This window comes from Chiloscyllium plagiosum, unplaced genomic scaffold, assembly GCF_037043375.1.
Source record: "Chiloscyllium plagiosum isolate Xiang-an unplaced genomic scaffold, Cpla_swu_hap1 HiC_scaffold_9, whole genome shotgun sequence".
Lineage (NCBI taxonomy): Eukaryota > Metazoa > Chordata > Chondrichthyes > Orectolobiformes > Hemiscylliidae > Chiloscyllium > Chiloscyllium plagiosum.
Window position 1 is genome coordinate 36,469,222 of NW_028270147.1, and position 14,573 is coordinate 36,483,794.

At 38.8% G+C, this 14,573-nt stretch overlaps 1 protein-coding gene across 6 annotated transcripts in view; it reads right to left on the bottom strand.

Annotated features, from left to right (window-relative positions):
* zswim5 (zinc finger, SWIM-type containing 5) overlaps positions 1–14,573 on the bottom strand; it is a 269,540-nt gene that overhangs the window by 17,197 nt on the left and 237,770 nt on the right. For all 6 annotated transcript variants that reach the window (XM_087990545.1, XM_087990543.1, XM_087990544.1 and 3 more), the window contains 4 exons: positions 8,745–8,882; positions 4,542–4,802; positions 3,385–3,520; positions 1,654–1,811 (listed from right to left, as the gene is read on the bottom strand). In XM_087990545.1, the coding sequence (XP_087846671.1) occupies positions 1,654–1,811; positions 3,385–3,520; positions 4,542–4,802; positions 8,745–8,882 (693 nt within the window). The remainder of the gene's footprint in view (positions 1–1,653; positions 1,812–3,384; positions 3,521–4,541; positions 4,803–8,744; positions 8,883–14,573) is intronic.

Here is a 14,573-nt window from a genome sequence, read left to right on the forward strand (position 1 = left end):
AACAAACAACATGATGATATTGCGCCAAGAAGCTTTTGGAAAAGTATTTTGACAATATATGCTGTAACTCCCCTGGTGACCTCCTGACCTTTTAATTACCAGTCAAATCAAGTCACCATAGTCTTACCAAACCATATATTACAGAGAGATGACTGGTGGTGATTTAACCTGGGGGCCATCATACCTGAGGTGAGGGGAGAGGTTGAGAAGGAGAGTCCTTCACTGTAACCTCAGCCAGTGATGGGAATTGAACCCACGCTATTGGCATCACACTGCTTTGCAAATCAACCATTCCTGAAGAAGGGCCTGTGCCCGAAACGTCGAATCTCCTGTTCCCTGGATGCTGCCTGACCTGCTGTGCTGTTCCAGCAATAAAGTTTCAAACCAACCATCTGGCCAACTGAGCTAAAGCAACTCCCTAATTACCGGTATTTACAAAAACATTTTAAAAAGTGCTCACTTTCTTCTTAAGTATTTGAATTTACACCATGAGTATTAATGATATTAGTAATCAACCTGGCTTGCAGGATTTACTGTGTTCAGCAATGGAAGCCAATTGAATTCAAACAACTAAAATGCTCTTCCTGCTGAGCTTGTATTTTAATGACTGCTCAATACAGGTTTAATTTGTAGAGCCAACAGACTACGGTCTATTGTCATCATTCATGCAAAATGCATTTAATTTTGAAGACAGCCTAGATGATCACTTTTACCTATTGACTAGGAGAACTTTGATATTGTTTTAAGATTTCAAAATTGTTCATGCCCTGTATTCTATCCTGTAGTGTTAATGGTTTGATCTGCACATCACCATCCCAGTAAGAACACATGAAACAGATAAGGCAGAAAAAGTCCAGTTGATGCATGGCATCTGGCTCATTCAGTCACATTGCTGGTAACTGGTTCTCAGCATTCCCAGCTATCAGCAGTTATACAATTGAGAAAATAAATTGTAGGGAAATTCAGAAGTTCTAGTAATTTTCTCTGATCCAGACAGGGAAATTAAAACGGTCACTTTGTATATTTCGATAAGCAGAACGCATTTTAACAATGTTACCATTAAACAACTACATAAAACACATTGGGTTGTAAAAATGTTCACAATTGAAGATAAAATTTCTTCCCCAAATATAATATTTTTCCTTATGGAAATATTAATGTTTATCACCCCTCTTACTTGTAAAATTAAATATGCTTCACAGTTACTGCCCTGAGGTTCACCGAGCTCAACAGTTCTGATCTCCTCAACTTAATCCAAAAATGTCCACTGTTCCAATCTAAAACTGAGCAGCATTTTGTTCCCAAACTTTTTTTTTTAAATCAGCTCAACTTAAACCCAATTCCATAACATTAGCTTTTGTTTCATTTATAGATTCTCCACTCCTGAAAAAGGTACCTTTCTTTCCCAGCACCATACAACATGCTGAAGATAAATGTTTGCAGTTGAATTCCTCCTGTCCAACCACAGACCATAATTAATCTCTCTGATGTGGGGCACAACAAATCAGCAAGTCGCTTTCTTTCTCTTGGTGCCCTCTCCACCAAGATAGAAATTTTCTGAATTGGGAATATGGCTGCATACTGTTACCTCATCATGTAATTCAGTAAGCCACATGGACAATGAAAGTTCATTTTTGTTTGTGCTAAGACTACCTTTGGCAGCTGTTAACATTGTGGAGGCCAGCTCACATTGTTGAGACTCAAGGTGTCCTAGGGTAAACCACCGTGGATATCGACTAGGTACAACTGAAACGATATGATGAGGATGGGAAACGTCGCCAGCATGTGATGTTGATTCCAGAACAGGTAACCTACAAAAAAAACAACAGTGATATGTTGTAGGTGATAGGAAATAGATATCATTGATTCATTAGGCTATTGTGTAGCCTAAATGTACAAATCACATATTGATGCTTTTATCGGGTAATAGCCTGACGGAGAGTAGTTCTGTTTTCGACTATTGCATATCCAGGCTTTAATGTTCTGCAAATTCAATGTTTTCCCCATTATATTTGTGTAAACATGAAGATACAGAGAACAAAAATGTATGACAACAAAAGACATAAATGCATTTGTTCTACAAAGAATGGAAGTGTGGGTCGAGAGAGGTGGGGAGAAAAGGACCATAGAGCATACATCTTCCCTGCATTGACCCTGATCCCCTGATGTAAAACCAGATTTCTGGTGAGGAAAATTAGGCATGAAAATGTTACCCTATCAAGCTTCAACCAAGACTACTTTATATCCTGGGTTTAGCCCAGTGCCAACTGGCTATCATTCAAGTGAAATAGTGCTTCTCCCCATTAAAGATATTTCAGGACAAATAAAGGTATCTTGTGTTAATGGTACACCGACTTTGCTTTTAAGCAAATTATCGCCAGCCTGACACACAATTCGAAATAGGTATGACAAAGAATCAAGGTTCAAAGCCTAACAGCAGACTCTCCCAGTATCACACAAAATAGGTATCCTTCCATAACAATAGGAAACTCAGAATAAAGGACTAGGAACATTCTCTTCTGTATCACCTCAGATGCTTGTCTTGTACCCTTTGTAGGCAATCCCAGGTTCACAGCCTTGTGAAGCCCCAGGATAAATAAAGAGGTTACACATCCAATATAACAGGTGCGTGGGAACTGACTGCTCCTATGCTACATAGACAGCAATGTCAGGGACCATTTATTGCTTTGAATTTTGAAGAGAGTCATAAGTCACATGTCACCAGGTTATAGACCAACAGGTTTATTTGAAATCACAAGCTTTCAGAAAGCAGCTCGTTCATCAGGTCAAGGAGCAGCACTTGGGATTTCAAATAAACCTGTTGGACTATAACCTGGTGTCCGGTGACTTCTGAATTTGTCCACCCCGGTCCAACACCATAATTTTGAAGATGGTGTAACCATTTCCCAGCAAATTAGCAATGGCTGACTGAGGGGTCTGATGGAAGAGTCATGCTTAATTTTAGTCACTTTTCCTTTAGGGCCTTTGCTTGCAATCTTCCCTTCCCTTAACCTACCACACACAAGATACAACGTACAGATTTATGCCCTACTAGCATCCCATTGCTTTCAATGCCATATTTGCATTCTTGCAGGATGTTACAATATTAAGATCCTATTACTTTTAGATCAGAAACCCTAGTTTATCAAAGCATTAGGTGACCGACATAATCACACAAAAACGAGCTGTCACCCATCCCTGTCTTATGTTAGTTACCTGCACTAGTTCAGTAGTTCTAGTAGTTTTTAGTGGTATGATAAATATACATTAGTGATTGGTTCGAACTGCTCATATGTTTTGTTAACACCCAATAATCTAAACAACGAGGTCAGAAATAGTATGCATCCAGTACCAGAACTGAATGTTTTAAATTAAATTACAAACCTCATTGCTCTTAAAGCTAGTTTGTATGCAAGGTCAGTATCATGCGACAGTAAAGCTGAAAAAAGATACTTTGCAAAAGTATGCATCGGCACACTTTCCCGGTGAATCACTTCGCCCAGGCCGCTGAAAGGACCTCCTGTTAATGATAAAAATTGCTGTCAGTTCAGTTGAAGGAGGAATACCTTTATGATTTTTTTGCATAGACAGTTTCATTTGCAAGGTGACATTTTTACATATTGCGGTTCAGTTTTATTTTTGCACAGGTTGTGCTAATTATTTTTCAAAATGATTGTTTATTTTGGAATAGAACAACTATTTTTGTGCAAATTATCATGGAACACCAAGATCAAAGGATTGAACATTGAGAGGGATTCTCCTAGTTGTCACTCATAAGGTGCTGGAAGATCTATGGAAACCTAGGAGAAACACTAATTCAGAGAGTAATAAGAGTTTAAAAGCATGGAAAGAGGCCCTTCAGCCCATCATGTCCATCCTGGGATTTCTACCATTTCTTCAACGTTTCCACAGATCTACTGGTGACAGCTCAATAATGGGGGAAAAAGTCTTGGGGAGAAATTAACCAAGTTCAGTGTTTTCTTACAGAAGACATTTTCACTGATCCTCCTGTTCTTGCTTTCTGTTCCTTAACTTAATTTTGTAACAGAAGTAAATGCAATTGGTGAGACTGATTGCATATACAACACCAATTTAATATTGCAGAAGATTTATGAAAACATGGTTTTCTGATAATAACACAATTAAATATTTTCTCAGTGTCTTCATCAAGTTCAATTCAGGGCCAATACCATCATTAAATAACAATTTAAATATCAAATGTCAATCACAATATATGGAATAACTTAACTTAGCCATCCTCTCTGTAGAACATGCCTTTATCACAGGATTTATCAAGTCTTTGAAGTAAGTGAAAAAGCACAGTCCACAAAAAAAAGCAACTTGCATCTTAGTGTCTTTACTTTTGAAGGTACTGTACTGCATGAATTTAGCCTGAATTTAAACATTACCACTTCCAGAGCTGAAAGGCTAATTGCCTAAAGCATGCACTATCCAACCTAACCTATCTTGCCAGAGAAACTATGGATGTTCCACTTTTTTCTCATCAAAACATTTTGATTTCTATAGAGGAATTAGTTTACCTTCTAATAAGATAATAGACTGTTTGCGTAGGACTTGTACAAGCATTTCATCTAATTCAAGTTCCTGTAGTTTGAAGATTATTTGCTCCTCATTGCGGCAGACCTTGTCTTGGGCATAGAGGCCCTCAGGCATTACTCTTTGCTGACCCATCCCCATCAGTGCCACCTCCATGGCCAGTGTAAGGTAGGATTCATTGCTGTCTAGGCAGCCCGACACAGCCACATGTTGGTAGGTAGCAGGCTTCAGGTCATTGCTAGAATCTAATGGGATAAGGAATGATATTAGTCTTGAAGAATCATGGACAAATGTCAATATCTGTTCTACCAATGAGTTCTGGGACACATTAAAAACCCTGGGTTTTTTTGTTTGGTCTATTCACCAAACTTAACCACCTCAAAAAAGGAGCAGCTGTTACGGCCAGAAATTTTTCCCATCCTCCATCTTGGATTACCCAGAGAGGAATTTGTTAAGCGTGCACATGAAAATTTTCTGATTCAGTATGTGGATGTATGTACCTATTAGAGAAGGTGCAAAACTTGACCTACTCTTGGGAAATAAGGCAGGGCAGGTTATTGAGGTGTCAGTGGGGGAGCACTTTGGGGCCAGCGACTATAATTCTATTAGTTTTAGAATAGTGATGGAAAAGGATAGACCAGATCTAAAAGTTGAAGTTCTAAATTGGAGGAAGGTGAATTTTGACGGTATTAGGCAAGAACTTTCAAAAGCTAATTGGGGGCAGATGTTCGCATGTAAAGGGATGGCTGGAAAATGGGAAGCCTTCAGAAATGAGATAACGAGAATCCAGAGAAAGTATATTCCTGTCAGGGTGAAAGGGAAGGCTGGTAGGTATAGGGAATGCCGGATAACTAAAGAAATTGAGGGTTTGGTTGAGAAAAAGAAGGAAGCATGTGTCAGGTATAGACAGGATAGATCAAGTGAATCCTTAGAAGAGTGTAAAGGCAATAGGAGTATACTTAAGAGGGAAATCAGGAGGGCAAAAAAAGAGCACATGAGATAGCTTTGGCAAATAGGGTTAAGGAGAATCCAAAGGGTTTTTACCTTAAGGACAAAAGAGTAATTAAGGAGAGAATAGGGCCCCTCAAAATTCACCAAGACATTTGTGTGGAGCTGCAGGAGATGGGGCAGATACTAAATGAATATTTTGCATCAGTATTTACTGTGGAAAAGGACATGGAAGATATAGAATGTAGGGAAATAAATGGTGACATCTTGAAAAATGTCCATATTACAGAGGAGCAAGTGCTGGATGTCTTGAAACACATAAAGATGGATAAATCCCCAAGACCTGATCAGGTGAACCCTAGAACTCTGTGGGAAGCTAGGGAAATGATTGCTGGGCCTCTTACTGAGATATTTGTATCATTGATAGTCACAAGTGAGGTGCTGGAAGACTGGACGTTGGCTGACGTGGTGCCACTGTTTAAGAAGGGTGGTAAGGACAAGCCAGGGAACTATAGACCAGTGAGCCTGACGTCGGTGGAAGGCAAGTTGTTGGAGGGAATCCTGAGGGACAGGATGTACATGTATTTGGAAAGGGAAGGACTGATTAGGGATGGAAAATCATGCGTGGGAAATCATGTTTCACAAACTTGATCGAGTTTTTTGAAGAAGTAACAAAGAGGATTGATAAGGGCAGAGCGGTATATGTGATCTATATGAATTTCAGTAAGACGTTCGACAAGGTTCCCCATGGGAGACTGGTGAGCAAGGTTAGATCTCATGGTATACAGGGTGAACTAGCCATTTGGATAGAGAACTGACTCAAAGGTAGAAGACAGAGGGTGGTGGTGGAGGATTGTTTTTCAGACTGGAGGCCTGTGACCAATGGAATGCCACATGGATCGGTGCTGGGTCCTCTACATTTCATTATTTATATAAATGATTTGGATGTGAGCACAGGAGGTATAGTTAGTAAGTTTGCTGATGACACCAAAATTGGAGGTGTAGTGGTAGCGAAGAAGGTTACCTCAGATTACAATGGGATCTTGATCAGATAAGCCGATGAGCTGAGGAGTGGTAGATGGAGTTTAATTTAGATATATGTGAAGTGCTGCATTTTGGGAAAGCATATCATAGCAGGACTTATACACTTAATGGTAAGGTCAGAGGGAATGTTGCTGAACAAAGAGACCTTGGAGTGCAGGTTCATAGTTCCTTGAAAGTGGAGTTGCAGGTAGATAGGATAGTGAAGAAGGCATTTGGTATGCTTTCCTTTATTGGTCAGAATATTGAGTACAGGAGTTGGGAGGTCATGTTGCGGCTGTACAGGACATTGGTCAGGCCACTGTTGGAATATTGCGTGCAATTCTGGTCTCCTTCCTATCGGAAAGATGTTGTGAAACTTGAAAGGATTCAGAAAAGATTTACAAGGATGTTGCCAGAGTTGGAGGATTGAAGCTATAGGAAGAGGTTGAATAGGCTAGGGCTGTTTTCCGTGGAGCGTCGGAGGCTGAGGGATGACCTTATAGACGTTTATAAAATCATGAGGGGCATGGATAGGATAAATAAACAAATTCTTTTCCCTGGGGTGGGTGAGTCCAGAACGAAAGGGCATAGGTTTAAGGTGAGAGGGGAGAAATATAAAAGAGACCCAAGAGGCAACTTTTTCACTCAGAGGGTGGTATGTGTATGGAATGAGCTGCCAGAGGAAGTGGTGGAGGCTGGTATAATTGCAACATTTAAAAGGTATCTGGATATGAATAGGAAGGGTTTGGAGGGATATAGGTCAAGAGCGCAAATGCTGCCTAAACTGCTGTGCTTTTCCAGCACCACTCTAATCTAGACTCTGGTTTCCAGCATCTGCAGTCATTGTTTTTACCCAGGGACATGGGTCAGGTGCTGGCAGGTGGGACTAGATTGGACTGGTATATCCAGTTGGCATGGACGAGTTGGACCGAAGGGTCTGTTTCCGTGCTGTACATCTTTATGACTCTATGATTCTCAACATGATTACCTTATAAACTTGCAATTTCTATCATTTTCACTTATGTTCTTGTGATTTAATTCAACAATATTTACGGTTGTTTGGTAGTATTTCTGTGAAGGACACATTTTGTCAAGCTTTTCATCATTTACTGTACTTTCAGAATAATTTCCAAGCATTCGTATGTAAGGGGAAACCACATTTATAATATACGTGAGAAGTGTGCTGATTGATTGGAAATGGCAAGTGGACTGTGATTGCTGGAGGCATTGCCATGGGGAATGCATAACTCATCATTTAACTGGTGCATGGTTCATAGCAACGCCTCTACCGATCAGTGTCCATTTGCCAACCAATCAGCACTCTCTTTTACAGTATAAATAATGTTTTCCTTTTCTATTGGAATTTCTTGTAAATTATCCTGTTAAGTACAAGATGAAAAGCTCCAGCAAAATGTGACTTTTTTTCAACAATATGATGCATATTAATGGTAGTGTCCCTCCACAACTCAATGTCATGTGGAAGATTTTTCTTACATCAGAATCTAGGTATATAAAGTAATTTATCTCAATCAAATGAAATTTCTATGAACTTTTGCAATTAAACATTACATTTCGCATAAATGTAAAGCATTTTTAAACAAACAACATTACTGTGACCTGCTCATTTATATATTGAAATGTGCATATTTTAATTTAACTTTGCAGCTCCAATATCGTACAGAGCTACAATCCTCATTCTTCATTACCAGCAGCAATCTCACTAAAAGGTAGCACTGATCAGTTGCATGTTTGTTGAACAATCACATTTCTCCTTTATATTACTTTAATAAAGCAAGTCCATGGATTTTAACAGGAAACCCAGTGGTTTGGAACCTCATGCATTAAACTAACCCTTAACTACCTGTTGCTAACCGTGCAGCAAAAACCAAAACCACAGTGTAATGGAGTTATTTCAATAATTAAAAACAGCTTCACTCTAAACTTGCCAGCCTGACTCGCCTTCCCTTTTCATGTTATATATTTAGATGGGAGAAATGCACTGAGACTAAGGATATATTTGGGAAAACTTCATTTGAGTATAGCACACATGAATCAAGGAAATTAAGGCTACCAACATCAGAGCCATAGGACTGGTCTCAGTAACCCATCCTGTGTCCACCAACAGAAAGAATAACAGTTTTCACAGAGCTACTCCACCTAGTGGTAATACTTATAACTTAATTGATGCAAATAATAAACAGAGGATCTTCTCTTACCTGCTGTGTCCATACAACTCTCATCTTCTAATCGGCAAGCTTCAGTTAGTGTGATGAATAGGCACCCAATTGGATCCAAAGGATGACCCACCCACCCTTCCAAATTTGTAATAGTAGTTACCCCTCTGTGTAATAATTCTGAAAAGAAATAATGTAACCAAGATCAGAAGAGTGTATTATGCATCTCTTCACTGATTTAAAAAATCTTCATATTCACTAACAAATCGCAGATATTTTTTTGACTAAACTCAATGTATTCAATTCAATTCAATGTTTCTTTGTATGCACAGTACATTTCTTTATTTCGAACAGGCTTTGTTATTCCCTTTAATTTCCTTCCTTGAAGTTTATTCTCTACTACCATCTTCACTTCAACAGAGATGAAGGAAAAAGACAGTAGTCATCTGCTATGATCAAATGCTTTCTACAATCATAAGGAAAATTCATTGGATCACACCCCAAATTCCTCTTCACATATCTGATTTACTTGCTTATTTCCATAGCATTCCTAAGTAGAGGGCTCTTTAAGAATGATCAGTTAATTCAAATCCATGGAGCTCCAACTTGAGAACAGTTTTAGTGGAGGAGAGTTAAATATTCCCAACATTAAAAAACATTGACTTTGTATTCTTTATTGGACATTGGTGTCCACTCATGTTTTGCATTTTGAAGTGCCTTTTAGGACCACTAATACAAAATGAGTGGAAAATGTCCAGCAAGATGACTACCTAAGTACTCTAGTTACAAATACCAATGTCCTGATTTGCCCGATATTTAGTCTCTGTTCACAATCGAGAATGCCCAGGTACTTCCTATGAGCAGAAACTAAACTATTATGATGATGCTCTTGTTAGCAGTTCATAAATAAAAGCAACTGCTGAGAATTTGCTTTAGAAATACGTTCACTCCCATTGTACATTACAGACTACATGATCACTCTCCCTGCATTCCTGTTGTATTCATTGTGCTTTTTTTCCCGATTTTATCTGATTCTGATTTAATTGTTGTTCTTAAGCCTTTCCTCCCTTCAAAGTGAAATCTTAAAAATCTAGCAAACTGTGCATAATTTGCAATCCAAGCTAACGACTTGCGTATTTCTGCCTGAATTTGATCTGGTGCTCATATATGATACAACAGCTGCACAAGACAGGCTTGAGCTATTACATTTGTTCAGGTGATGAAGAATGGAACCAAACTAGGTTAGAAGATTGCCAAACCTATTTGAATCCTTTTTTTCTTAAAAATAAAACACCTGTTGATGGGTGCTTGGTATTTCTGGAATAAATTCCTGATGTCACTTCTTGAAAGAGACTGAAGTTATACTGTAAATTTAAAATATAATTTTTGTCACAATTGAAAAATTCAAATTATAAAAGCTGCAAACCATCCAACCCTTAATAAGTCTGATTGAAAGTCTTGCATGCCAGTGCATTTCCTATGGAAAAAAAAGACAAAAATAGTTTCCCATGAAGTAAATAGCAATGTAGGTATGATTATTGGGTATGCAGTTTATGAAGCTCGATCTAATGGTGGGATTGTGTCACTACATCTGTGGTTGTACACCAGATACATTGATGCCCAGCTTCTGTGGGCACATTAGGACAACTTCCTGTGACATTATGGCTTAAAACAAGAGACAGACTATATTCGATTTAATAATTTGATAGCAACTGAGACAGATTTAATAGCGACGATAACACAATGAGTTCAATGTTGTGTTTAAAGAGGAGAAACATGAAACAGCTACTAAAATTTAGAGTTAGTTAAGGCCGGGATCAACAGAATGATATAGACTATCCACAGTAAACTGAGAGACTCTGTCAACGGGTAAAATGACAGAAGAGTAGTTGTGTTAAAAAAGAATGTAATGTGACATAGAACAAGTTATAACACAATGGTAAGAGTTCAATTTGGCAAAAACTATTGATGGACAATTTGAGGTAAGGCAAAAGTGAGGACTGCAGATGCTGGAAATCAGAGTCTAGATTAGAGTGGTGCTGGAAAAGCACAGCAGGTCAGGCAGCATCCGAGGAGCAGGAAAATCAACATTTCAGGCAAAAGTCCTTCATCAAGAATGAAGGCAGGGAGCCTCCGGGGTGGACAGATAGACATCAAACTAAAAGGGAAAAACATACTAAAATGCATAATAGCAAAAGTCCTAGTGTATCAGAGAAAAATAAAGAAGAAAGGCTATCAAAACAGATAATAAGTGGTACAAAAAAGGACAATGAAAAGAAACTTACAGTGGATGTCAAACTCAACACAAAGCTTATACAATTATAAATTTAAAAAACTGTGGTTAAAAGTAACATGGACCCTTTAAAACCTGACAACAGTGTTCTACAAAAAAGTGATAGACATATTAAGATATTAGAGTCTAGACTCTGATTTCCAGCATCTGCAGTACCCACTTCTGCCATATTAAGATAGTATTATGTCAGTATTTACAATAGACGAAGTGGATGACATGTTGGACAGTCCTAGGAAATTAATATAGACCTCTGAAGGGAACTTCACTTAATAAAGCAACAGTAATGAAGAAGAAAAAAAAGCAATAAAGAGTGACAAACTCCCAGGATCAGACAGTTCTTACCACAGGATTTTAAAGCAAGAGAACATTGTAATAAAACTGATACCCCAACTGTAATTTTCCAAAGTTTTTTGGTTTGTGATTAATTCCTTTAGATGAAAAGTTGTACATATCCCTCTGCTAATTAAAACAAGTTCAGAAATGGAATTATAGGCTGGTTAGTCTAACATTTGTAAGAAAATTACAGGAGTCTATAATCAAAATTGTGGTGATTAGCATTTTGAAAGATTTTAGCTGATTGACAGTGTCATCAAGGAGCTGTAAAAGATAGGTCATACCTGATAAACCTGACTGAATTATTTGAAAAATAAGGTGTTAGATAGGATGTTACTTAAACTGAGTTTCAAAGGGCATTCAGTAAAGTTCCTCTTAAGAATTTGTTAGCTGAGATTGAAGGTAATGAAATTGAGGGCAAGTTATTGTTTATGGAATTGGCAGTTACAAAGACAATAGACTGGTACTCTAATTACCATCATGTGATTAATGATGACCAACAGGGACCTGTGTTGGAAGCTCAACATTTTGCCGTATTTATAAACAAATTAGATGATGGGGCAAGACGTTACACATTCAAGGTTGTGGATGACGCAAAGATGATTGGGATTGTAAGCATTGTAGATGGAACTTAAAATTACAAAGGGGTTTTAATAGATTCAATAAGCAAAATTGTAGCAAATAGATTTCAATATAAGCATGTACAATTGATTATAACTTGAAGAACCTGAGGTAGGCTGGATAGATTAGATTCCCTACAGTGTGGAAACAGGCCCTTCGGCCCAACCAGTCCACACCGACCCTCCGAAGAGTAACTCACCCAGACCCATCTCCCTCTGATGAATGCACCTAATACTATGGACAATTTAGCACAGCCAATTCATCTGACCTGCACATCTTTGGATTGTGGGAAGAAACTGGAGCACCCGGAGGAAACCCACGCGGACACAGGGAGAATGTGCAAACTCCACACAGACAGTCACCCAAGGCTGGTATCGAACCTGGGACCTGGTGCTGTGAGGCTAACCACTCAAACAGCCAACCTGTGTGAGGTAATCAATTGTAGACAAAAAAAGATAGATCATAATATTTCCTGATAAACTGTGAAAAACCAGAAGAAGTGGGTGTCTCAAGAAATTTGTGGTTTATGTTGGTTAAAATGTCATGTACAGATATGGAAAAGGAATAATAGAATTCTGGCCTTTATATGTAGAGTACGAGAATTCAGGGGTTCAGAAGTCATGCCGGAATTGCACAAAATCCTGGTTATACTACACATGACATACTGTCTTGAGTTCTGGACATTATATCTTAGGATCAGAAAAGATGATGACAACTTGAAAAATGTCTATATTACAGAGGAGGTGGTGCTGGATGTCTTGAAATGCATAAAGGTTGATAAATCCCCAGGAACCAATCAAGTGTATGCTGGAACTCTGTAGGAAGCTAGGGAAGTGATTGCTGGGCCCCTTGCTGAGATATTTGGATCACTGATAGTCAAGGTGAGGTGCCGGAAGACTGGAGGTTGGCTAGCATGATGCCACTATTTAAGAAAGGTGGTAAGGAAAAGCCAGGGAACTATAGACTGGTGATCCTGACATTGGTGGTGGGCAAGTTGTTGGAGGGAATCCTGAGGGACTGGATTTTCATGTATTTGGATAGGGAAGGACAGATTACGGATTGTCAACATGGTTTTGTGCGTGGGAAATCATGTCTCACTAACTTGATTGAGTTTTTTGAAGAAGTAACAAAGAGGATTGATGAGGGCAGAGGGGTAGATATGATCTATATGGACTTCGGTAAGGAATTCGACAAGGTTCTTCATGGTAGACTGGTTAGCAAGGTTAGATCACATGGAATACAGGGAGAACTAACCATTTGGATACAGAACTGCCTCGAAGGTGGAAGACAGAGGGTGGTGGTGGAGGGTTACTTTTCAGACTGGAGGCCTGTGACCAATGGTGTGTCACAAGGATCGTTGCAGGGTCCACTGCTTTTTGTTCATTTATATAAATGACTGGGATGTGAACACAGGAGGTATAATTAGCTAGTTTGCTAATTAGAGGTGTAGTGGACAGCGAAGAAGATTATCTTGGATTACAATGAGATCTTGATCAGATGGGCCAAGGCGTGGCAGATGGAGTTTAATTTAGATAAATGTGAGGTGCTGCATTTTGTAAAGGCAAATTAGGGCAGGACTTATAACTTAATAGTAAGGTCCTGGGAGTGTTGCTGAACAAAGAGACATCGGAGTGTAGGTTCATAACTCCTTGAAAGTGGAGTTTCAAGTAGTTAGGATAATGAAGAAGGCATTTAATATGGTTTCCTATATTGGTCAGTGCATTGAGTATAGGAATTGGGAGGTCACGTTGCAGCTGTACAGGACATTGGTTAGGTCACTTTTAAAATATTGTGTGCAATTCTGGTCTCCTTCCTTTCGGAAGGATGTTGCGAAACTTGAAAGTGTTCAGAAAATATTCACAAGGATGTTGTCAGGGGAAGGTTTGACCAATAGGGAGAGGCTGAATAGGCTGAGTCTGTTTTCCCCAGAGTGTCAGAGGCAGAGGGGTGACCTTTTTGAGGTTTATAAAATCATGAGAAGCAGGGAAAGGGTAAATAGACTAGATCTTGTCCCTGGGTTGGGGGAGCCCAGAACTAGCGGACATAGGTTTCTGGTGAGAGGGGAAAGATTTAAAAGGGACCTAAGAGGCAACTGTTTCACAAAAAGGATCGTGCACGTTTGGAATGAACTGCCAGAAGAAGTGGTGGAGTCTGGTACAATTACAACATTTAAAAGGCATTTGGATGGGTATATGAATAGGAAAGTTTAAGAGGGATATAGGCCAAGTGCTGGCAAATGGGACTAGATTAATTTAAGATATCTAGTCGGCATGGACGAGTTGGACTGAAGGGTCTGTTTCCATGCTGTACATCTCTATGACTCTAATGTATTGCCCTTTGAGATAATGCAGCATGGATTTACTAAAATATCTGGTCTCCAAAATTATTAGGAATAATTACATAAGCTAGCATTGTTTTCTCTGAAATTTTAACGGTCAAGGAGTGATTTCAACAAAGTTTTCAAGATTTTATGAGAAAGCAATACAAAGAAGCCATTTTCATTCGTCGAGGAATCCAGGACAAGGGTGGGTAAGCTTGAATATTGATATTCAAGAAATATTAATATTCTTGAATATTAATCCAAAAATATTAATAACACAATGGTGGCTAAACTTACAAACACT